This window comes from Rhineura floridana, chromosome 10, assembly GCF_030035675.1.
Source record: "Rhineura floridana isolate rRhiFlo1 chromosome 10, rRhiFlo1.hap2, whole genome shotgun sequence".
NCBI classification, from domain to species: domain Eukaryota; kingdom Metazoa; phylum Chordata; class Lepidosauria; order Squamata; family Rhineuridae; genus Rhineura; species Rhineura floridana.
The window spans coordinates 15084367-15110009 of NC_084489.1; the positions used below are offsets into that span (position 1 = coordinate 15084367).

The following is a 25643-nucleotide window of genomic DNA, read 5'->3' on the forward strand; positions in this document are numbered from 1 at the left end:
GAAAAAGGATACTGTCAAACTGATATTTAAGATAAATGAGTTTCCTCTGCTTGCCCTTTAATCTGAGCTTAATCCTTTTAAACCAGGATATCTGCAACCAGTTATAGTATATGCAGTAGGCTCTTACATCTGAAGGTCAAACAGCTTGGATGGCTTTAAAAGAAGATTAGACAAATTCATGGAGGACAGGGCTATCAATGGCTACTAGCCATGATGGCTGTGCTCTGCCACCCTAGTCAGAGGCAGCATGCTTCTGAAAACCAGTTGCCGGAAGCCTCAGGAGGGGAGAGTGTTCTTGCACTCGGGTCCTGCTTGCAGGCTTCCCCCAGGCACCTGGTAGGCCACTGTGAGAACAGGATGCTGGACTAGATGGGCCACTGGCCTGATCCAGCAGGCTCTTCTTATGTTCTTATGTTCTTAAATCACAAGCAGCTAAATTTCTTATATATATTTGTAATGCTGACTCCCCAGGGAAAAATAAAAAGGAAATAGCAGCTGATCAAGGATACATTCTCTAGAAATCTAAATGTTACCGATGGACCATTAATGAGCTAAATTTGAGGAATAAAACAGGTTTTTATATATATAAAGCACTAATAGGCAGAGGAATAAGAATCTGCAGTTCTTGAATGAATGACATGGTGCTCCCATGTTGTAGTCTTTCCAATATAAGCAAGTCCTCAGCTATGGCCAAAATTGGTATACATGGTCTCATGTACACTATAAATTTAAAGCAGCATTATACCACTTTAAACAGTCATAGCCTCCCCCCCCAAATCCTAGGAAGTGTAGTTTGTTAAGAGTGCTGAGAGGTGTCAGAAGGCCCCTCCCTATTCCCCTCTGGGAAGAGGTGTTGATTGTTAAAGCACTGAGAATTGTTTAAAGTGGTAGAATACTGCTTTAAATGTATAGTGCAGATGGGGTCATATTAGAAATGTGACTGATGAAGGTTGTGTGTGTGTGTTCATGTAGAAAGCCACCTTCTTTTCTCCGTAGTATTTTGCAAATTCATACAAGGAAAGATAAATAGCAGTCCTCTAAAATAAAGCTCAAACAAAATGAAAGCAACTGCATGGAGTCGAAGCTGCATAGAAGAGAACATCCTTTTCCATACAGAGACCACAAATCTTCTTAATAGCATCTTTGAATCTGTTAAAGAAAAACCCCTAAAGCTCTCGTAAGGAGTAAATGCCTGACCAAATGGAATGAGAGCACATAAGACAGGAAATCAGGCCTGTTGGTACAAAACAGACATGCCCCAAATTATACGGTAGCATGTCCAATTTGGAAAGGATCACTTTTTGGAACTACCACAACCAGGATTATGAAATGACCAAAAGTTATGCATGTGGATGTCATATTGCTCTATCATTTTAGGCCAAATATTTCTTTATCAGTGCTCTAAAGCCTGGTCTATACATGCAGCAGAATGTGGTGGTAGAATAGCCTGCTCCACCTCAGACTGCAGGTGGGGGTTTTCTTCTGGAATGTCTCCATAAATGGAAAACTCCCTCCAAGCAGAAAATCAGTGCAGCAGAGGCAAAGGGCTAGGCTAGAAATGCTTTCCTTGATGTGCTAATTTTCTGTTTGCACACTTTTTTGTTATTACATAGAGGGGGCTATTCAGAAGTGGTATAGCCCACTTTTAGTACAAAGTGGTTCAGCCCATTCTACCTCATTCTGTAATGTGGGTAGGCCCAGTCTAAATCTAATGTGTAACTTGTACATGCATATGTGAATCACCAGCCACACCTTTCTCTAAAAATCCCTGCTCAAACATGGGTTCAAATTTTTTACCTGTAGCTGTGCCTGATTAAGTATATCAGACAAAATACACAGGATATATTATGGCATTTTATTACTGTAGAGCTACATGGAGGTTTAACAATTCCTGCTAGCTTTTAAATAACTCAGCACCATCCCACCATGCAGAACGATTTCTGCACTTTTTAACCTAACATTCCGGCACTCTATATTATTAACGTAATAGTTTTCAGATGAATTTACTATCACCTCTATTCAGCAGACAGAAACCATCTAAAAGACAATATCTAAAATGGGATAGGAAAACAGATGCAACTCTGGAAGGTAATTTTAACATACAAATAGCCAATCATTCAACATTAGGGTTCTAATACATGTAGCAGTTGTCCAGATGAGGGTATTTTGCCAAGGTCAGCTTTTCAAGCCCTTGCATATTTCAACATGATACATGCACCTGTTATCAACATGACTATAAAAAGTATCAAAATCCTAATCTTAAAAGGCTGATCATCTTCACTTTAAAATGTAAGTATTATTTAGCTTGTGATAAAAATAAAAATAAATACTCAGTTCTCAAACACAATGCTATACAGCACTGCTCAGAAATAAATCTCATTGAGTTCAGTCGGGCTTACTCCCATATAAGAAGGTTTAGGACTGTGGAATCAATCTGGAATTCAGAACATAATAGCATATGTTTTGAATGTACAAGGAGAACCCATTCTCATAATCTGATCACAACTGCCTGCATTTAAGAATGTAATGCATTTGAGAATCAAATAACTGGATCCATTGTAGGCTTCTATGACTTAAAACATTCACTTATTAAATGAGGAAAAATGGCACAGGGAATAGTTTTTATTGCAAGCTTTTTTATCATAGCAGGCTCAAAGGTGTTTGTAGCACATACAAATGAAACTGATTTTGTTACATGAGCAAACTTAAGCCTAGTTCTCACTGAAGTGGGAAACCTGTGTCTGGACTGTAAGGTGTATGTGTTGGGGGGCTGATAGAACACTCCTTCACAAAATAACATTGCTACACATGAGAAGATTAGGTTAGAACCGATATCTGGTTTTTGTATGGAAGAGCCCCCATCTGCAGTATGAAGACACAGGATTCTTACTTTCACAAGACCCTTAGCGCGGGGTTCGTTGGTCACGTTTGCTTTGAGACAAGACTCTTCCATGAACTAATATCTTACTTTTGTTTATTTTTTTATCCTGTAGAACCAACGCAGCAACTACCTCCAATGGCTGGTCATGATGCTGGCCCAGTTGCTCAGCTGTGCTACAGACCCACTTTTCCTACACTCTAGGTCCTTCCCATCATGATCCCCTCTCACACACATCCCCTTCTCTAAGCAGCAGGGAGAGCTACTTTGCCTCAGCCACATTCCACCTGGCTTCAGGTTTCACTTGAAAGAGACTGAAAAAGCATCCCATGGCATCTAACATACTCCACATCCTCTGTACAACAAGCACTTGCAAAACGGCAATTTAGGATCATTTCAGAGACGAGAAGCTTGTTCATTGGCTATATATTAGCTCTTATAAAAAGAAACCTTGCCTGGATGTTCCACTTGTCCAGTGAGGAAACTGGCCCTATCAAAGTATCCACTTTCCTCATATACTTCTTTGGGTAATCTACTGACAGTTCACAAAAGATTTCAAATCAGACACATGGCACAGGCCTTCGTTGCCAAGCTATGTCTCATTAAAACATACAACCTCCCAAGCTTTCATTCCTCCAAGGAAGCCAAGGCATGTTACTCCTGCCACTTTCCCATCTACAATCTGATAGCTCCTCTGATTATGCCAGATCTACCAGGAATCGTACAAGCGACTTCCTTTTTTAATATAACACCTTTCAAGCCTCATCCCTTGACTCCAAAAGACTGCTTTACTGGCTATGTGAAACACAGCTCATTCAGTGTGCTTGATGGCCTGTCTCTCAAGGCTACCTGGGCTAGTCATATTATATATATGGAATATGCCCCCCTATTCCTTTGTCAGCCCCTTTGTTACACCAGTATCCAATAATATGTATGCTGAATCTTCATGGTTGGTCCTTGCATAACTATCAGGACTCTCTCTAATAGTCTCTCTAATAGCCCTGGGCTCCTGCTGGGAGGAAGGGCAGGAAAGAAAGAAAGAAAGAAAGAAAGAAAGAAAGAAAGAAAGAAAGAAAGAAAGAAAGAAAGAAAGAAAGAGTTTCAGCGTAAAATAGCAAGTTTCTTAGCATTTCTTTATTTTTTTAATAAACAATTATTCTGCTTGCCCTTTGTCCTTTATTGCTATATTCTAATAAAACCTCTCTCTCATTTTGGACCTGATGTTGGGAGTGGGTTTGTGTCAAGCCCAAGGGAAAACTCCCCCTATTTACTTAGCTGCTTGGTATTATGCTATGTATTTTACTTAAGAGAAATCTTACTCACAGGGACAGGAGGGCCCTAGCTGGTTGCTTCCTCACCCTGGCAGACATTTGGCACCTAGCTCTGGATTTTCTCCATATATTATACAGCCATGAGAGTGGCTGTATACTATACCCAGTGTGGATTTTTCACATTCCGCAAAGTTAAATTAAAAATCCCCTCATGCCATTCTGCTGCTTCCCATAAGCTCATTTCAAAACAAAACCTGACAAAACCTATAGTCCTGAACTCAGGACTAACAACCTTCTAAATTTTCATGGTGATACACAAAACAGCCAGAGAGAACAGAGTTTTCAAAGTCTAAAAAGAGAGGAAAAAATCCCAGAGTCCTTTTGGACTTTTTTCTATCAGAGTTCTCATAATCTGTTGAAATTCATTTAAAATCAGCCATGTTCACAGAGTACCTGTAATCCTATTAGTGACGTTGCCCCATACTCTGACCTTCATCTTCTGCAGTTTAAAAGTTTTTTAAAAGCCTGGCTGATTTTTAATTAATTTAAGAAATTTTGCATTGAACTGAATGATAGTGTCAGGCATGCTCAGTAAGAACGAACAGTCAGTGTTCTAAAAGCCAGACTCACAGCTGCTTGGCTTGGTTAATCAGGGGGCCACACCCACACCAGACCTTTATTTCACTTGAGACAGTTGTGACTTCCCCCAAAGAATCCTGGGAAATGTAGTTTGTGAAGGGTGCTGAGAGGAGGCTCCTATTCCATTGACAGAGCTCCAGTGGCCAGACTGGTTTATTCTGTGTAGAATAAAAAGGTGGAGGAAACTCTGAAAAGCAATGATATTGTTCACAATGTTTTCCTTTTGGAAAGGAAAGGGGCTTCCCCTCTGCCCAGTGCCCACCCATCCAATCTCATCCCCTCCCCTCCTCCTCCCCCCTGCCCCTCCCCCAGGTCAGTGTTGGACTACAACCTGGGAGGCCAGGGTTCGAATCCCTACACTGCCATGAAGCTGACTGGGTGACCTTGGGCCAGTCACTGCCTCTCAGCCTCAGAGGAAGGCAATGGAAAAACCACCTCTGAATACTGTTTACCATGAAAAACCCTATTCATAGGGTTGCCATAATTCGGGATCAACTTGAAAGCAGTCCATTTCCATTTTCAATCATGATTGCACAGAAATAAATCCCACTGAACTCAAAAAGTATGGAAATGATCAAACCCACCCTCCCTCCTCCTCCTTCCTCTCCCCTCCCTCTTGCCCCTTTCCTCTCCCTTCCTTTGCCCCTTCCCTCCCTCCCCATCCACCTCCAATCCCCTCCTTCCCCTTCCCCCTTCCCCTTCCTCCTTCCCATGGTCAATTTTACCTATCTTAATCATGATAGCACAGGAATAAAAACCACTGAACTCAATAAGCATGCAAATGATCAAACCTGCCCTCTCCTGCCTCTTCCTTTGCCCCTCCCTCTCCAATCCCCTCCTTCTCCTCCCCTCCTGTTCCCCTCTCCCCTCCCTTACTCATTCCCTCTCCCCTCCCCTCCCCCTGCTCCTCCCCCATGGTCATTTTTACCTATCCTAACCATGATTGCATCGGAGTAAATCCCATTGAACTCAATAAGCATGCAAATTATGACCTGCCTTTTCCCTCCTTCCCCTCTCCTCTCCCTTCCTCCTCCCCTCCCCGCTTCCTTCTTCCTCCTCCCCTGCCCAATCCAGCCCTCCCTCCCTTCCCCCCGGTCAGTTTTACCTATCCTAAGCATGATTGCATAGGAGTAAATCCCACTGAACTCAAGCATGGGAATGATCAATCCATTCTCAGCAAACTTGCACAGGATCCCATTTCTTACCTCTCGGATTGAAAAGCAGAGAAATTCACTAATAGGCAAAAACAAAACCTTGCGGTTTAATAACGTACCTATAGCCCACAGAACTTTAAAAAGCAGGGAAATTGGGCAGCTATAGTGAATGCACAAGGGGGGCAGGAGACCTGACCTCCTCTCTGAGATACTGTACTGCCCTACAAATTTGGCAAAATGAAACCACAATTTGGGTTGGTCTTTCATAGTCCAATCCACTTCCTGTGTAGCTTAGAAGAATTTGGTAACATGTGCCTCTGAGCATATGGTGAGTGGTGGCAACACCTGTAATCAGCCCAAATAGTAGAAAGAAGACATGTGTTGTGCTGATCTTGTTTTAGCAGGGAGGAAGCAACATTATTAAGACAGTTGATATAGTTCAGATGGTCACTTTAAATATGTCTGATTTACTTGGCAATTTTAGTGATGTTTCCTATAGGAAATCGTTTTCTTTTGTTTCTATTTCTGTGAATATGTGAAATACAGCAACACATATTGCAAACTTTACACTAAAAAAACTCCAAAAATAATTGTGGAATAATGGCACTGACTATTCTGCAGAATAGTCTCCAGTGGACCTCAGGAGTGTCTCAATTTGCACAAGTTAAAACAGTGGGAGGTGAAATTTATTCTAGCAAAATTCTAGGTGTGCTCTATGTTTTTAATTGACCATGCCCACTTTGCCTTAAATGAAGTGGTTTAGACATAGCAGGCTGAAAACATGCATCCTCTTTTTTCCAACAGCTAGAGTCATTGCTGAAGTAGCAACATATTGTAATCAGTCTGATTTTACATCATGCTGCAGTTTCAGATTCAACTGTTAATGCACCCAAAATAGAAACAGAACATAACCTCCAATTTGAAATTCAAAAGGCTGTCTTCACCATCATATGACATTGACAAATAAAAAGGTTTTGAAATTAAAAAAAATAAATTTTACAGAGATTTCTAGGATGGATAATGAGGGAAATAAAGTTTTCTAGTTTAGATTCTCTGTAGAAACATTACTAACACAGGAAAGAAGCAAAGTAAGAACACCGACAAACATACAAAAATATAATTCTCCATCTTTGTTCAGAGGCACGTTACCAAATTCTTCCAAGCTACACAGGAAGAGGATTGGACTGTGAAAGACTAACCAAATTGTGTTTGTATTTTGACAAACTTGTAGGGTAGTACAATATCTCAGAGAGGAGGAAAGGTCTCCTGCTTCCTGGTGCATTCACTATAACTGCCCAGTTTCCCTGCTTTTTAAAGTTTGATAGAAATATCTGTAGGCTCTAGGTACGTTCTTAAACCACATTTTTTTTTTGCCTATTAGTGAATATATATAAGACAGAAGCATGCACAACTAGTGGATATAGCTTTGTTGCAAGATGTGTGAGCTTGATCCTCTTGAACCCATTTTGAAGTGAAATGGTGGCATGTTACTCCTGCCACTTTCCCAACAACAAAGAAGGAAAAAGGTACACCCTGCCTCATTTCCAAATAGATCCAAGCTGCTTTGAGAACATTCCATTTTCTCCTTACAAGGCTGCTGGGGACTAAGATTATTTTTTTTTAAAGTTTGCATCTAGGAAAAGAAACAGGAGCATTTTCCCACATACTGGCACAAGCCACAAAGATCATGTCAGTGTTATCAGTGCTTTAGGCACTTAAATAAAACAGGAGGACATGGACTACTGTCCGGGCACCAGGCAACTGTAGCTAAAGATGCTCTGGTAGAATTCAGAGGTCACTGCCCAACTATCAACCATGATAGGTATGCCCTGTAGGTTTGCACAATCCACTTCCTCACTAATACTCCTTCCCCCTCCATTCACTGCTTATAATTACAACCATACCTCGCAGATAACTGTCCAGTCTCTGCTTTCATACCTCTAGGGAAGGAGAGCCACCACCTCCCATTGACTATGGTTCAGTATTATGTCTGAGCCCATGTAACCCATATTAGCTTCTACAACAAATACTAAAATCTGGTTTCAGTCTGTGGTTTAGAAGCTTAAGCTAGTTCATATATAATGCTGAACCATTAATTATTAAGTTTGGCAGAGAAATGAGGGGGGATTCACATAGGTGAGGGAAGAAATGCATAAGACTGCAGGACACTACTGATGTAAAACCATGGGTTTGGTGATCAGACAGTATCACATCCAGCCTACATCTCTGAGGACTGAAAACAAGCCAGTCCACTAGCTAGGAATCTAACCCATCCTTCAGGCTATGAAGGTTCCTTGTTCAGAACTCAACGTTCCAGACAAGGAAATGCTAAAAACTCTGCTTTTAGCCAGGACATAACACATGCTAGTTAAACACAAGTCTGACTCTGAAACTCTTATAAGTCTGATACCTTAATTGACTTCGATAAGCAAAGCAGAACTGGGAATTTGTTCTTTTAAAATGTTCTTAAAGAAAACAAGAAGGCAGTTTTGTTTTCAGATCCTGTTACTATTAAACAATCTAGATGAGCCAATAGATGAAAGAAAACAATTCCCAACCAGTTCCTGCTATAAGAGCATATTGATACAGAGCATGTAATTGAGTAAGGCGAATTTCCAAAAAAAGAATTATCCTGTTGGGATTTCAGTTCAGGATGACATTTATCTCTCAGCAGCATCTCAAACTGCCACTCTTAAAAGCAAGCAAAAGACTCTCTGGTGTGAAAGATGTAGCTCGTTTAGAGTAAAAGCTGATAAATGTCTAGGTCTTGTTACAAACAAAATAAGCCCAGAGGTCAATGCCTCCTGTTGCTGCAAGAAAAAGGAGAAATATCCAAGGCAGGAAAGGTTGTCTGTTGTTAATGACCAAGAGAGGGGCATTAGGCTCTTTCATTTAAACACAAACCTAACTTCAAAAGAGTCTAGGATCCCAATTTACTTGGAAGTAAATCACTGATTTCAGTGAAATTTACTTTCACAAGGACGAGACAATGTCTTGTTATGTCAAATACTAATGTACTCCAGTGGGTTACTTATCTACTACAAATCCAAATGGCAGGAAGAAGGCAAGGAGTATGCTTTGCTAACATTTTGACATTTCACTGGATTTACTTTCAAAGGACTTCCCCCCATACACACAGACATACTTCCAAAGTTTCAAACTAACCATAGGTTGGTTCCAGGCAATGTTCGTTGCACATAGATACCACTGAAATCAATTACTAATTTGAATCATAGTGGAATCTAAGTGTGACTAGTCTGGATTTGGCTCCACTGTTATGCACTTCTGATCTATGTGAGCTCATTAAAAAAAATAGCACAATAGCAACCAACCAAGAGTACAGAAGCATCCAAGAGAAGGGGGGGGGATTCCTTTATTTCTGGAATACCCATCAACAACCAATCTTGTGAAACATTCAGCACATAATAATCAAAAATGCTAAGTTAAGTACGCAGGATTGGCCATTTCTAAAATAGCTATGCTGGTACAACTAAGCAAATGATGTAGGGTTAAAAAGCAAGTATGCAGCCTTGAAAGCCCACTTCAAAGAATCATCTTCATAATGGCATGCATTTTAAGGACAACCTGTCCTTTGAGGCTACGGACAGCACCCATTCAGTCTATAGCCATTGCACTGATCCTGACTGGCTACAGAGTAGTGTGGAAACAAAATAGCTAAAAAATGAAGTATTTTAAGTATCAGTGTGCTCCTTCTCACCCCAGTGAAGAGGAATAGCGGCTTGCCAAGAAATGTCATTAACACAGCTTATGAAATTTCATCATCTAAAGGAAATGAGATCCAGCAACAATAACACTTGTATAGAAAGTAAATGCTACTCTAATAATTATTGAGCTGGGGCATAACTTTTCCTTTCAATCATACTATTAGATATTTGGTGTCTATGCACCTAATACACCTTTTGAGGAGTTTACATAAGCTCTTTGAAACAAAGAGCCAGTTATTGCCCCTACCTCCTGAAGCTGTGTAAATCAGATGAAAGCATATGGCATTTAATCTATTAAGCAGTGCTTAGGAGGCACATTAAAAAAAGAAACCAAAATGTGCGGTAGGCTATTGTATATCAAGAGTCCTAACCAAAGAAGATTATAAACCTGGCAGCCAGGGTGGTCTTTCTTCAGAGGTTTACCTCTGCTGAGAATGTGTTTCAGGTGGCAATGTGAGGAAAAGGAGAGCCTCTTCTCCTGGATCATATTCATAAACTGAGCAGTTGTTAAAAGATGCTGTACCATGTTCGGTATTATAAAAATACCAGAGAGAAATAGGAACTAATTTGGTTGGTCCTATTTCTTAGCAGAGATATAAAAATACAAGCAGCAGAATGAGAATAAACCAGCCCCACCTTTCTCTATATAAACAACAGACACAATCTTTTAGGTAAAAGAAAAGAATGTTTACTTACGACCTCATATGTTAGGAACATAGGCTCTAGCTTAGAAGAAAGAAAATAGGAGTCTCAGTTCATTTTAGTGGTTTAGTATTGATGCTCTCAGAGAGAGCATCTGTGCCATGCAGCCTCTCTCAATGGTGGATAGATCAGCAATGGAGAATATTCAAAAAATCCCCCAGGCCAAAGGAGGAGGAAGTCAGGTAAGTAACCCCACCCATTAGGAAGTTACATCATGGTAAAACAGGTACATGGGATATTCCCCAAATATCTCTTAAAGGGAACATGCAACATTTGCCTATTCCATCATACCACATGGCTTTTTTTCAGCAAGAAGGTTCTTTATCTAGGCGTCAAACACAGTACAGCTTTGTTGTTGTTGTGGAGATCATCCCTAGGTATGCATCACTAGGCTATGTTGTTATCAGAATCATGGCTTATTCCTTTCCTCCCCAGCTGCAAACCCTTCTCTTGTCCCCGCCAAACCAACCCAAAATATGTAAAGTGGGACATGGAAGACACAACCCACCTTCACACATATGGGCTTCACATGTTCAACTTACCATGTAAAAGGCACCCAGGCTCTGACAGATGGGTGGGAGTCATCTGCAATCTCAATAATCAAGAAAAGCTGAAGGCTTATCTTGACATCACACTGAGAGAGAAAGGGGCAATGTTGGCTGCTGGATTTTTATCCCTAGTTATCTCATTCAGCTAATCTCTCCTAGCAGTTGAAGAGCAGGGGAGGTTAGCTGAATGAGATAATTAGAGATAAATGCCTGTCAACCAGCAGCTCCTTCACACCACTCAGGATAACATCAAGGCAATCACCTCCAGCATTCTTCTATTGTACCCTGTCACGAGGAAGCCTCAGGGTTAAACTGGACGCTATGCTTAATGCATAGCATGCAGTGAAGTCTCTTGTTTTTTCTTAAATTAATTATAGCTGTGGAGAAGCCCAGCTGTTATCAGCATCATAGCACATGGGAAGGAAGGTTTATTCCTTTCCTCCCTGTGCTGCAAAAACCCTCCCCTCCCCAAAATTGGAGCCCTGCATGGCTATGAAGCTAAGTAAAAAAACAACCTTCCATTGGCATTAATGGTACCTTTTTTTAGTAAACCTGCAACTATGTGGGGGTGTTATTCAAGGGAGTTGCAACTGAGGAGAGAAGGGATATACCTCCCCATGCTGTAATCCAGATAACAATCAATATCCCCCTGTAACAGTAATTAAAGACAAGAGATACAGGTGAACACTACACATTAATCATACCATCTTATGTTTGATCCTCGGAATTCTTAATAGGGTTTTTTCATATGGTTAATCACCTTGTGCTTTATAGATTACAGCAAAGCTTTGACTGTGTAGATCATAAAAAACTATGGATCGCTTTAAAAGAAATGGGGGTACCACAGCATCTGATTGTCCTGAGGCACAACCTATACGCTGAACAAGAGGCAACTGGAAAGACAGAATATGGAGAAACCAATTGGTTCCCCATCAGCAAGGGTGTATTTTATCAACCTATTTGTTTAATCTTTATGCAGAACATATCATTCGGAAAGTTGGATTTGACCAAGATGAAAGAGATGTGAAAACTGGACAGAGAAATAGCAATAATTTAAGATATGCAGAAGATACCATACTCTTAGCAGAAACCAGTAATGATTTGAAACGAATGCGGATGAAAGTTAAAGAGGAAAGCACAAAAGCAGGACTACAGCTGAACATCAAGAAGACTAAAGTAATGACAACAGAAGATTTATGTAACTTTAAAGTTGACAATGAAGACATTGAACTTGTCAAGGATTATCAATACCTCGGTACAGTCATTAACCAAAATGGAGACAATAGTCAAGAAATCAGAAGAAGACTAGGACTGGGGAGGGCAGCTATGAGAGAACTAGAAAAGGTCCTCAAATGCAAAGATGTATCACTGAACACTAAAGTCAGGATCATTCAGCCATGGTATTCCCGATCTCTATGTATGGATGTGAAAGTTGGACAGTGAAAAAAGCGGATAAAAGAAAAATCACCTCATTTGAAATGTGCTGTTGGAGGAGAGCTTTGTGCATACCATGGACTGCGAAAAAGACAAATAATTGGGTGTTAGAACAAATTAAACCAGAACTATCACGAGAAGCTAAAACGATGAAACTGAGGTTATCATACTTTGGACACATACTGAGAAGACATGATTCACTAGGAAAGACAATAATGCTGGGAAAAACAGGAGTAGAAAAAGAGGAAGACTAAACAAGAGGTGGATTGATTCCACAAAGGAAACCACAGACTTGAACTTACAAGATCTGAATAGGGTGGTTTATAACAGATGCTATTGGAGGTCGCTAATTCATAGCGTCGCCATAAGTCATAACTGACTTGAAGGCATATAACAACAACAGTGTAATATGTAGTCAGTCTCTAAATCTTTTCCAGAATATCCTTCCTTGAAGGAAAAGTCCCCAAGAGAGCCTGTTACTTGAACAAAAATAACATTTGACTACTGACCCTAAGGAAAATTTCATTTGAAATATGTATTGAGATTTGATGAGATTTTAAAGAATAACCTTGCAGACTCTGACACTGAGGCCTGCTTCCACATACACACATACACACCCCTTTCCACCAACATAGATACAAGTAGAGCTTGGAAAAGTTACTTTTTTTGAACTACAACTCCCATCAGCCCCAGTCAGCATGTCCACTGGATTGGGCTGATGGGAGTTGTAGTTCAAAAAAGTAACTTTTCCAAGCTCTGGACAAGTTGTGTTTTCAGCAACACCTCTCACATGTTTTTGCCACTGAGGATCAGTATCTGTGATTATAGACAAGAAGGAATAGCATTAGAAATAGCCAGAAGAAGAACTAAGCGTTTAAGCTCAGCCTTCCTCAACATGGTGCTCTTCAGATGTTTTGGAGTACAACTTCCCTCTTTCCTAGACAGAAGGGCCAATGTTCAGGGGTGATGGTAATGAATTACGCTGATCAGTGCTGGTATTCTGAATTGTCTGAACTCAACTTAAGCTGTAATATGTACAGATCAGGACTTCTCAGTGCCTAAGATACAGTATGGAAAGAAACTCTCTGAAGTTACTGCCTCTGTTATTCACCTCTTATGCTCAACATGATTAGTTTGCATTAATACTCTCAACATAAGAAGAAAGCTACAAGCCATTGGAAAATCAAGTAACAATTCTTTTCTTTCACTCCTTCAACCAAACCCGTGCCTGTGAGATTAAGACCAAAAGAACCTATATAAAACTTGCTTCTATACAGAAGCTTTTATTTGAGTTTATAAAATAGCTTAACACGGGAATCAAACAAATAGGGGAATTGTCACCCTGGGGATAAACAAAAGTAGTTAAAATTCCACTATTCACAGTAGTTGGATCTTAAGATAAGGAAGTTCACAAAAGGAAAGCTACCTTCCCCTCCTGTCCCTGAGGTACCCCAAAAAGCATCTCTAGATGATCAGGGGACCCTTCCAGAACAATATGGGAAAGGGTGTGGGGAGCTGTTGAGAGAGAGGAGGGAATGTGATGCATTTCTTCCATAAGTCTCTTTTAATTAACTTAATTAAGCCCGATTTGGGACAATTCCCCTCTCAGCCAGCAGCCCCATGCATCCCACCTCACACAGTTCAGAAGACTCCCTGGCCCTCCAGGAAAGATTTTCAGGGAGTGCAGGTGACTTGCAGGGTGGAGGATGGGACAAGAAACATTCTTTACATTAAATTCTTTAAGTTAATTTATCTTAGGATCCAAGACCATGACTTCAAATTAACAAAAACATTGCTTTGCCTGTCATCAAGGCTGGTTGGCTGTTCCTACTTTTTGCCACATTTTGATGAAGAAGAGCTCCCTGGAGAAGTTGAAGGCTACGTTTGTGTCATACGCATCGTCCCCAATGTTGGAGATGGTGATGTTCAGCGAAACATTCTTCACGGCTCCCAAAGCCAGATAGGGAGCCCTATCATCAGCACTGTGAATAGAAATAACAAGAAGTTAACACTTTCCTACTAATTCCCATCTTTTCTTAATTCACAGCAGAGAAACTTGACAACTCACTTACAAAATCTAAACCAAAACATCTCTCCTGCTACAGGGAGATAAGTGGAAACAAAAGAAATGATGTGCCTGGCTCTGCTCCTAGTCTGTCGCTGTGTGGCCAGGCCACTTTGCAAATCAAGATATCATATTTCATCCACCTTCAGTGCTTGTTAAGAGTTATTTTCCACTAAAATGAATCAGAAAAAAATGAGACTATCCCATCTACACCACACTGAGCTTTTTTTGGGAAAGGAAGGATACGTATGCTGTCAATAAAATAACAGAAGCTCTTGTAGGCATTATATGTCTCTTCCCATAGCCACACCTTCTACAGCAGCAGCAGCTTGCTGGATGGGGTCAGTCATACCATGAATATCTGTGATTATCTCTGAATCTGAAGGAGAAAAAGCAGAAACTGGAAGTCCAGGTTGATGCACTATTTGACTGCTTTCAGACAGTCCATGGTAGACATAAGAGAGAAGGCCTTTTTGATAGTGGCTCCATGACCACAGGGCTCCCTTCTGGGTGTTTGCAGGCGGTTCCTTCTTTGCAGCCCTATAAGCAGGCATTAAACAATGATCTATTTTAGGTAGTTTTTTTCATAAAAGATGCTGTGGCCTATAGAGCAGCCTTCCCTGACCTGATATCCTCCAGGTGTTTTGGACATCAACTCTGACCATTTGGACATGCTTTCTGTAGTCTAAACCATCTATAGGGCACCAGGTTGGGAAAATGCTGCTATAGGATTTTAATTGGCCTCAAAGCTTTCAAGGCTTAGCTGATTTTAAATTAAATTACGCTCATTAGGTATTTATTATTATGGCTGGTTTTGTGGTTTTTACTTTTTGGTTTAAGATGTTGATTTTGTAATATGTTTGTTATTATTTGGTGGGGGTTGTTTTGTATTTTAATAACGTATGGAAACCATCTTGTGAAGATAGTAACCATAAAGGGAGAGACCATACAAGCCCTGGACCAGTGCCTGGACTTGGTGGTGCACTGGATAAGGGCCAATAAACTGAGTTTGAATTCTAGCAAGATGGAAGCACTATTGGCTGGTGATTCCCAAGTTCAGATAATTGGTCAGTTGCCTGCTTTGGATGGGATCATACTCCCTCTGAAAGAGCAAGTTCATAGCCCAGGGTGCTCCTGGATCCATCTTTGTCTCTAGAGGCCCAGGTGACCTGTGGCTAGGAGTCCCTTTTACCACCTTCGGTTGGTAAGACAGCTAATGCCATTTCTCGACCGGGATAGCCTGACCACTGTTGTTGATGCACTGGTAACCTTCAGGCTGGATTACTGTAAGGCACTCTTGTTGTAGCGGTGATTCCAAGCGTAAGCCTAGTGACCGGTTGTACCCGGTTGTGAGTCTGCCCTTGAGGTTGGTCCAGAAGCTGCAGCTGGTGCAAAATGTGGCAGCATGACTGCTCTCTGGGGCAGGATATTGCCAACATGTCACCACACTGCTGAAACAATTGCACTGGCTGCCCATTAGCTACTGGGCTAAGTTCAAGGTTCTGATTTTGGTGTACAAAGTCCTATACAGCTTGGGATGAGGATACCTGCCTTTAACAAGCCTTTTAAGTAGAGACTTTATCCCAGCCTGCATCTGTGTTGGAATTGCTTTTAAGATGTTTTTAACGCTTTTAAAAAATATATGTTTTAAAAAATGTTTTACAATGTCTTTAAAGATGTTTTGTTTTAATATATTTTAAAGTCTGTTTTTATGATGTTTTAGAGTGTTTTAAGTGTTTTTGTTTGCCACCCTGGGCTCCTACTGGGAGGAAAGAAAGAAGAAAGAAAGAAAGAAAGAAAGAAAGAAAGAAAGAAAGAAAGAAAGAAAGAAAGAAAGAAAGAAAGAAAGAAAGAAAGAAAGAAAGAAAGAAAGAAAGAAAGAAAGAAAGAAAGAAAGAAAAAGAAAGAAAGAAAGAAAGAAAGAAAGAAGTTGTGTCTTCGGGATGAGATCCATTAGCTGGTGCTGCTTCGAAAGCATTCTGTATCAATTCAAGTCCATTCTTTGCCACTGTCTGCTGCTTTGATAGGTCAAACTTCCCCCTCTACAAAAAATTCGATATTAATATTGATATTTTCTTTCAAAGTATTGATATTTTAAAAGGAAATATCAATACATGAAAGAAAGTATCAATATTTTGAAAAGAAAATATCAATATTTTAAAAGAAAATACTGATAGTTTGAAAGAAAATATTGCTAAAGGCAAGGAAAGCAGTTTCACTGCTGCTGCCTCCTTGACTGCTGTGAGGCTGTCAATTTTCACATTAGCAAGCAGAGACCGGCTGATTTCTTTTTGGAAAGGAAAAGAGTACAATAGCTTTCAGTGCCCCACTCCCACTGCCTCCTCGGTAAGCCTAGAGTCAACATGGATGAGATTTGTCTTGCTTCCTCCCGCTCGGAGTTTGGATTATTTGAGTGGTGGGGGGTGGCACAGGGAAAGAGAGAGAGAGAACTGTACTGCTGTGCTGTGCTGTGAGTAAAATAATTAAAGAAAAATACATTTGAGGGAATATTCGAGGGGAAACAATTGGAATTGGCGAAAGCCACTGAAGTTTGGAGCAAACAGGATCACTCCACAAAGATGGAGAATATGCAGACCATTGAAAAATCCAATGATAAATCCAAATTCAGCAAAATTCTCACCCATCCCTAGTGTATGTATATGTATATGTAATATTTATATGTATATAACATGTGCAGTGTTGATTCAGATCTGCATAATAATGCCAAGAGAGATATGTGTTCTTTTGAGCAGGGAATGTGCTGTATAAATAACCTTAATGTTAGCCAGGCAGTTGAGCTTTGCCTAGGACAGCAAAACAGTTCACATCTGCTGCATCCCAGCCTCCATGTTTCTAATTCTTGCTAACAGGTTTTCCAGATGTTGAGTCTAGATGTAGATCACTTTCTTGTTTCACCTATAGGCTGAGTTTCTGGTTATAACCTACAGCTTGGATCTTGACACTACCTCTGCACCCTAAGTTAATCTTGTCTGCATCTTGTTGAATACATGTTCAAAAGGGCCTCTCCCCCCTCTCCTGCTTTGCTAGCAGCCCAAAATCAATGGGCATGCCTAATACTATATGAAATCAGGACATAATAAGCATCTTCCTATCCCCACCTGGGAAATTTGATCTCACCAGACAAGAAAAAAACCTATTATTCATTGGCTACCAGCTGAGTGCTCAAAGGCTGTATATAGCTCAGATTTAACTCTATTCTTTTTGTATTCTGACTAAAGGTATGACTGCATGTTGCCTTTCCAAATACATGGAACCTCATATGGGGAAGCATATTTGGAGTAGGGTATTTGGAGCAAAAGGGTTAAGCACCCTCGCGGCTTTTTCACTCCAAATCACCCTCCTGAAGCTTCTGATGGGTTTCAACATTTATTTATTTATTTATTTATTTAAAACTATATCCTGCCCTTCATTAAAAAAAATCATTTCAAGGCTGTTCATAGCACAACAATTAAAAATGCAAATGACAAGTTTTTGTTACATGCATATCAGTAGCAGTGTATGTGGTGGGGCAGAAGCATAGAACCACTTTCCTGACATAACCATTGCTGTTACTTATCTGGATGGAGGTGGAGCTGCACAGTGGCAAGGATGGAGATATGTGTCACCATCAATCCAGTCCTCCCACTGGAGCAGCCATGCATCCCCAATCTCACTGCTGCTCCAAGCCAGCCCCATCAAGGTAAGCAGCAGCCTCACCACATGCACTACTACTGATGCATAAGAGCTCAACCCAGAAGACAACCCTGGCTTAAACAGTGGTAGCTAGCATGGTGCCCTACAGATATTGCTGGACTATAACTCCCATAATCCCTGGCCATTGACTATGCTTGCTAAGGCTGATGGGATCTGGAGTCCAACATCATCTGGGGGCACCACTTTGGCTACCCCAGCTAACAAAAAACTCTTTCTGTTTGACCAACATTTAAGTATTCAACTATTTAAACAATATGTTCACACTGAAACTACTTATTCCCACACATACAAAGAAGCAATGCTAGAATTTTTCAAGGGGAACAGCTGCAGCAATAGGGGACTAAAGAAGTCCTGCCCTGGGAGTGAGTACCTGAGCATCTGGGTGCTTGCTGCTAACTCCTTTGGGTTGCTGTCCCTCGAGACAACTGAAGTCCCTAGTAAGTGCTGCAAGGACTGGGACCCCCTGCCTGACCCTGACTCCAGAGAGAGGCTGCAGTAAATCTTGCAGCCTCTTGCATCAGCTCCTGGCTGGGGCAGGAGACATAAAAGCCCAGCTGCCCTTGGGTGGCGGGTCTGTCACCAGCAGGGTTGCCACCGAAGAGCCTTGCCCCTTAGGAGCCCCTTGAGGGGTCCTGAGGGTGAGGGCGCTACCCCCTTCTATTACCTTTTCTTTTTCTTTTTAATTTGTTTTCTTTTAAACCAATCTAGAGGAGATTGGTGGTGGGGAGGGCATGTGGTGCATGTGTAGTTCCTACAAAGGGTGGGAGCCTGTACAGTGAACTGAATAAGAGGAGAAAGTCGCCAGATGCCTTCAGGCTGAGAGTCTGTAACTGGCAGAAGGCTGACCCTCCCTGGGTGTGAGACAGGAGGGAGAGTAGATGGGCCCTGTGTGAAAAGGTCTGAATGGGTGTGACTGTTCCCAATTCTCGCACAGGCCTATTGGGATAATTGGCTCCAGCAGGTTCTGTTGGTGGGTTCATGTTGGGTGCATATCAGGTGTTTAGGAGGACTCTTAGTACGGAGGAACATGGGTGATGCCACCCCAGTTTCAGTGATTACGGGCAGAGGGAAATATAACCATGGGGATGTGGTGAAACCACAGAAGATGAGGGCAAGGCTATCTGCACCTTGTTCCTTCCTGCTGCTCCTCTCATGGATGGGTTCCTCGTTGCTCATCTGCTGTGCCCACTGGCCTGTGTGTGTTGTTGTTTAATGCCAAATCGGTACACAATAAGACCACTCTCATCCATGATTTGATTGTGGATGAAGGTGCCGATTTGGTGTGCATTACCGAGACCTGAGTGGGTAAGCTTGGAGGAGTTGATCTGACTCAACTTTGCCCATCTGGATACTCGGTGCAACACCAGCACAGGCTGCAGGGATGGGGGGAGAGGAGTTGCTGTGGTCTACTTCCATCTCTGTCATTCTGTCTTGGAGCTGGCTGTGAGCGCCTGCACCGGTGTCAGGCCAAGGAGACAGTAAACTATGGTTGCTGTCTGGCAGCTTCTCTGACTGAGCTGGCGGAGGCCATCTCGGCTGTGGTGTTGGAGAAGCCCAGAACGATAGTGTTGGGTGATTTCAATGTCCATGCCAAGGCTGCCTCTAGTGTTCTGGTTCAGGACTTCATGGCTTCCATGACAACCATGGGGCTGTCTCAATTTGTTACTGGCCCATTGGGCAAGGCACACCCTCGACTTCGTTTTTGCTCCAGATGGAGGAAGGGGTGGTTTGGAGATAGGGGGGTGGATGTCACCCCATTGTCATGGTCAGACCACTTCATGGTGAAGTTTAGACTTATGGCTCTGATCCTTCCCTGCAGGGGTGGTGGACAGATTAAGATGGTCTACCACCAGAGACTAATGGAATCCACTGGATTCCTGAATGCCCTGGGGGAGTTCCCAGTAGATAGAGCAGGTGAACCTGTTGAAGCCCTTGTCAAGCTGTGGAGCAGCGAGGCATGTCAGGCTCTAGACACGGTTGCCCCCGAGCGCCCTCTCCGGCACTGTGGAGCCCAGCTTACACTAAGCTAAGGGAAATGAAACAGGCTGGACGATGGCTAGAGTGCAAGTGGTAAAAGACGTGCTGTGAGGCTGATTGGGCACGAGTAAAACATCATAACCATGCCTACTGTGTGGCGGTGAGGGCAGCGAAGAAAGCCCACTTCTCTGCCCCCATTGCATCCTCAAGTAGCCGTCCGATGGAGCTTTTCCATATTGTCAGGGGTCTGTTGACATCAACTCCAGGAAATGGAGTTTTAGACCCTTCGGAGGCCCACTGTGAATTGTTTGGAAGGCACTTTGAGGCTAAAGTTGCTCGTCTCCGTAGCAGTCTTGATGCCCCCTCCACATCTACTGTAGTCCCCAATGAGGTGTCCAGTGCAACGTCTGCTGCAACTTCTTGGGAACAGTTGCAGTTGATGCAGCTTGATGACAAGATGACAAGATGCTTGTGATGATGCGGCCAGCAACATGTCCTCTCAACCCTTGCCCTTCTTGGCTTATTAAAGCTTGCCGAGGGGGTTTGACCAGGTGGATCCAGAGTGTGGTCAATGCATCATTGCGGGAGGGAGTGATTCTAGCCGCCATGAAAGAGGCGGTGATCTGACCACTCCTGAAAAAGCCCACCCTGGACCCATTGGTTTGTGACAACTACTGAATGGTGCAAATACAGTAGGGCCCCACTCATACGGCGGGTTACGTTCCGGACCCCTGCTATAAAGTGAAAACCGCTGTAAAGCGGAACTCACTGAATAGGATGGCCCGCAATGTCCGAAAGCCGCTGTAAAAGAGGAACAAGCACCGTATGAGTGGGGCTTTAGTCTGTTGTTGTTATGTGCCTTCAAGTCGATTACGACTTATGGCGACCCTATAAATCAGTGACCTCCAAGAGCATCTGTCATGAACCACCCTGTTCAGATCTTGTAAGTTCAGGTCTGTGGCTTCCTTTATGGAATCAATCCATCTCTTGTTTGGCCTTCCTCTATTTCTACTCCCTGCTGTTTTTCCCAGCATTATTGTATTTTCTAGCGAATCATGTCTTCTCATGATATGTCCAAAGTATGATAACCTCAGTTTCATCATTTTAGCTTCTAGTGACAGTTCTGGTTTAATTTGTTCTAACACCCAATTATTTGTCTTTTTTGCAGTCCATGCTATGCGCAAAACTCTCCTCCAGCACCACATTTCAAATGAGTTGATTTTTCTCATACGCTTTTTTCACTGTCCAACTTTCACATCCATACATAGAGATCGGGAATACCATGGCTGAATGATCCTGACTTTAGTGTTCAGTGATACATCATTGCACTTGAGGACCTTTTCTAGTTCTCTCACAGCTACCCTCCCCAGTCCTAGCCTTCTTCTGATTTCTTGACTATTGTCTCCATTTTGTTTAATGACTGTGACAAGGTATTGATAATCCTAGACAAGTTCAATGTCCTCATTGTCAACTGTAAAGTTACATAAATCTTCTGTTGACATTACTTTAGTCTTTTTGACGTTCAGCTGTAGTCCTGCTTTTGTGCTTTCCTCTTTAACTTTCATCAGCATTTGTTTCAAATCATTACTGGTTTCTGCTAAGTGTATGGTATCGTCTGCATATCTTAAATTATTGATGTTTCTCCCTCCAGTTTTCACACCTCCTTCATCTTGGTCCAATCTCGCTTTCCACATGATATGTTCTGCATACAGATTAAACAAATAGGGTAATAAAATACACCCCTGTCTCACACCCTTTCCGATGGGGAACCAATCGGTTTCTCCATATTCTATCCTTACAGTTGTCTCTTGTCCAGAGTATAGGATGCACATCAGGACAATCAGATGCTGTGGCACCCCCATTTCTTTTAAAGCATTCCATAGTTTTTCATCATCTACACAGTCAAAGGCTTTGTTGTAGTCTATAAAGCACAGGGTGATTTTCTTTTGAAATTCCTTGCTCCATTCCATTATCCAACGTATGTTTGCAATATGGTCTCTGGTGCCTCTTCCCTTTCTAAATCCAGCTTGGACGTCTGGCATTTCTCGCTCCATATATGGTAAGAGCCTTTGTTGTAGAATCTTGAGCATTACTTTACTTGCATGGGATATTAAGGCAATAGTTCGATAATTACTGCATTCTCTGGGATCCCCTTCCTTTGGAATTGGGATATATATTGAAGGCTTCCAGTCTGTGGGCCATTGTTTAGTTTTCCATATTTCTTGACAAATTTTTGTCAAAATTTGGACAGATTTCATCTCAGTACCTTGTAGCAACTCTGTTGGTATGCTGTCTATTCCTGGTGATTTGTTTCTTCCAAGAATTTTAAGAGCAGCTTTCACCACACATTCTAAAATTTCTGGTTCTTCATCATATGGTTCCTCTGTGAATGAATCTCTTTTATAGAGTTCTTCAGTGTATTGCTTCCATCTTCCTTTTATTTCACCTTGGTCAGTCAGTGTGTTCCCCTGTTGATTATTCAACATCCCTACTCATGGTTTAAATTTCCATTTCATTTCTCTAATCTTTTGGAATAGGGCTCTTGTTCTTCCTATTTTGTTGTCCTTTTCTATTTCTATACAATAACTATTGGAATAGTTTTCTTTGTCCCTACGTACTAGTCGTTGTATAGTTGCATTTAGGGTTCTGACCATGTTTCTATCTCCTTTTGCTTTTGCTTTCCTTCTCTCTTTAACCATTTTAAGAGTTTCTTCAGTCATCCATTGAGGTCTTCCCCTCTTTTTAACTAGAAGTATTGTCTTTTTGAATTCTTCCCTGATAATGTCCCTGACTTCAGTCCATAGTTCTTCTCTGTCAACTAAGTTTAAAGCCTCAAATCTGTTCCTTGGGCTTTAGTCTAATTGCGTCTAATTGAGACCACTGTATTAGCGAATCGCTGTAAAGCAAATCGCCATAAAGCGGGGCCCTACTATACCCCCCTTTTTGGGAAGATGATTGAGAGGGTTGTGGCGCAGCAATTGCAAGTACTCTTGGATGAAACAGATTATTTTGACCCATCCTAGTCTGGGTTCAGGCCTGGTAATGGGACTGAATCAGCTTTGGTTGCCCTGATGGATGACCTTTATCGGCAGAAGAAGAGTGCTACCCTGTTATTCTTACTTGATCTCTCAGCGGCTTTTGATACCATGGACCATGGTAACCTTCTGGGCCAACTTGGTGAGATGGGTATTGGAAGCACTGTTTTACAGTGGTTCTGATCCTATCTCCAGTGTCACTAGCATTGGGTTGTGCTGTGGAGTGCCGTAGGGTACCATCTTGTCCCCCATGCTGTTTAACATCTATATGAAGCCCTTGGGAGCGGTCATCAGGAGATTTGGGGCGAGGTGTCAGCAGTATGCTGACGATACCCAGCTCTATTTCTCCATAACATCTGAATCGGGAGAGGCCGTGCAAGCCCTGGACCGCTTTCTGGGCTCGGTGGTAGGCTGGATGAGGGCCAATAAACTGAGTCAGAATCCTAGCAAGACAAAGGCACTGTGGGTTGGTGGTTCCCGAGTTTGGATAATTGGTCAGTTCCCTGCTTTGGATGGGGTTGTACTCCCTCTGAAAGAGCAGGTCCATAGTCTGAGTGTGCTCCTGGATCCAGCTTTGTCGCTACAGGCCCAGGTGATCTCCATGGCTAGGAGAGTCTTTTACCAGCTTCGGCTGGTGAGACAGCTGTGGCCATTTCTGGATCGGGATAGTCTGACTACTGTTGTCAACGCACTGGTAACCTCCAGGCTGGATTACTGCAATGTGCTGTATGTGGGGCTGCCCTTAAGGTTGGTCCGGAAGGTGCAGCTGGTGCAAAATGCAGCGGCAAAACTGCTCACTGGGGCAGGGTATCACTAACAGAGGGAGTAGTCCCTGATAGTCTCAAGGAGGCAGTAGTGAGACCTCTTTTGAAGAAACCTTCTTTGGACCCAGATGTTTTGAACAACTACAGGCCGGTGGCGAATGTCCCTTTTTTGGGCAAGGTCTTGGAACGGGTGGTCACCGGCCAGCTCCAGGCGCTTTTGGATGAAACCGATTATCTGGATCCGTTTCAATCCGGTTTTAGGCCCGGTTTTGGCACCAAAACAGCCTTGGTCGCCCTGTATGATGACCTTTGTCGGGAGAGGGACAGGGGGAGTGTGACTCTGTTGATTCTCCTTGATCTCTCAGCGGCGTTTGATACCATCGACCATGGTATCCTTCTGGGGAGGCTCGCTGAGTTGGGAGTTGGGGGCACTGCTTGGCAGTGGCTCCGCTCCTACTTAGCGGATCGTCGCCAGAAGGTAGTGCTTGGGGAACATTGCTCGACACCCTGGACTCTCCATTGTGGAGTCCCTCAGGGGTCGGTCTTGTCCCCCATGCTTTTTAACATCTACATGCAGCCTCTGGGTGCGGTCATCAGGAGTTCTGGAGTGCGTTGCCATCAGTACGCTGATGACACGCAACTCTACTTCTCCTTTTCACCTTCTTCAGCTGTTGATGTGCTGAACCGTTGCCTGACCGCGATAATGGACTGGATGAGAGCTAATAAACTGAAACTCAATCCAGACAAGACTGAGACACTGTTGGTGAGCTCTTTACCTGCCCAGATGGTGGATGTTCAGCCTGTTCTAGATGGGGTTACACTCCCCTTGAAGGAACAGGTTCATAGTTTGGGGGTCCTTTTTGACCCTTCCTTGTCGCTTGAGGCTCAAGTGGCCTCGGTGGCACGGAATGCGTTTTACCATCTTCGCTTAGTAGCCCAACTACGCCCCTATCTGGACAGTGATGATCTCGCCTCTGTTGTTCACGCTCTGGTAACTTCTAGATTGGACTACTGTAATGCGCTCTACGTAGGGCTGCCCTTGAAGACCGTTCGGAAACTTCAGCTAGTGCAAAACGCGGCAGCCAGGTTGTTGACGGGGACCCATTGGTCCGCGCATATAACACCTGTCCTGGCCCGCTTGCACTGGCTACCTATTTGTTTCCGAGCCAGATTCAAGGTGCTGGTTTTGACCTATAAAGCCTTACACGGTGTGGGACCACAATATCTGATGGAACGCCTCTCCCGCTATGAACCTACCCGTTCACTTCGTTCAGTATCTAAGGCCCTCCTCCGGGTACCAACCCATCAGGATGCCCGGAGGATTGTTATTAGATCCAGGGCCTTTTCTGTAGTGGCCCCCGAACTATGGAACAGCTTACCTGAGGAGATACGCCTGGCGCCTACGGTACTTTCTTTTAGGCGCCAGGTTAAGACCTGGTTATACTCCCAGGCATTTTAACGTTCATGTTTTATATTCAATGTTTTTTACTCTACCTTGTTGTGACCTTGTATGTTTTATTGTAACTTTGTATTTTAACTCTGCTGTTCACCGCCCAGAGAGCTATTCACTATGGGCGGTCTATAAATAAAATAAAATAAATAAATAAATAAATAAATAACATGTCACCCCGCTGCTGAAAGAATTGCACTGGCTGCCCGTTTGCTACTGGGCCAAGGTCAAGGTTCTAGTTTTGGTGTACAAAGCCCTATACAGCTTGGGACCAGGATACCTGAAAG

At 42.6% G+C, this 25643-nt stretch overlaps 1 protein-coding gene across 1 annotated transcript in view; it reads right to left on the reverse strand.

The window, feature by feature from the left end:
• The window catches only part of ITGA9 (integrin subunit alpha 9), a 350162-nt gene that overhangs the window by 112260 nt on the left and 212259 nt on the right, over nt 1-25643 (reverse strand). The window contains exon 18 of the mRNA XM_061585893.1: nt 14183-14333. Within this exon, the coding sequence (XP_061441877.1) occupies nt 14183-14333 (151 nt within the window). The remainder of the gene's footprint in view (nt 1-14182; nt 14334-25643) is intronic.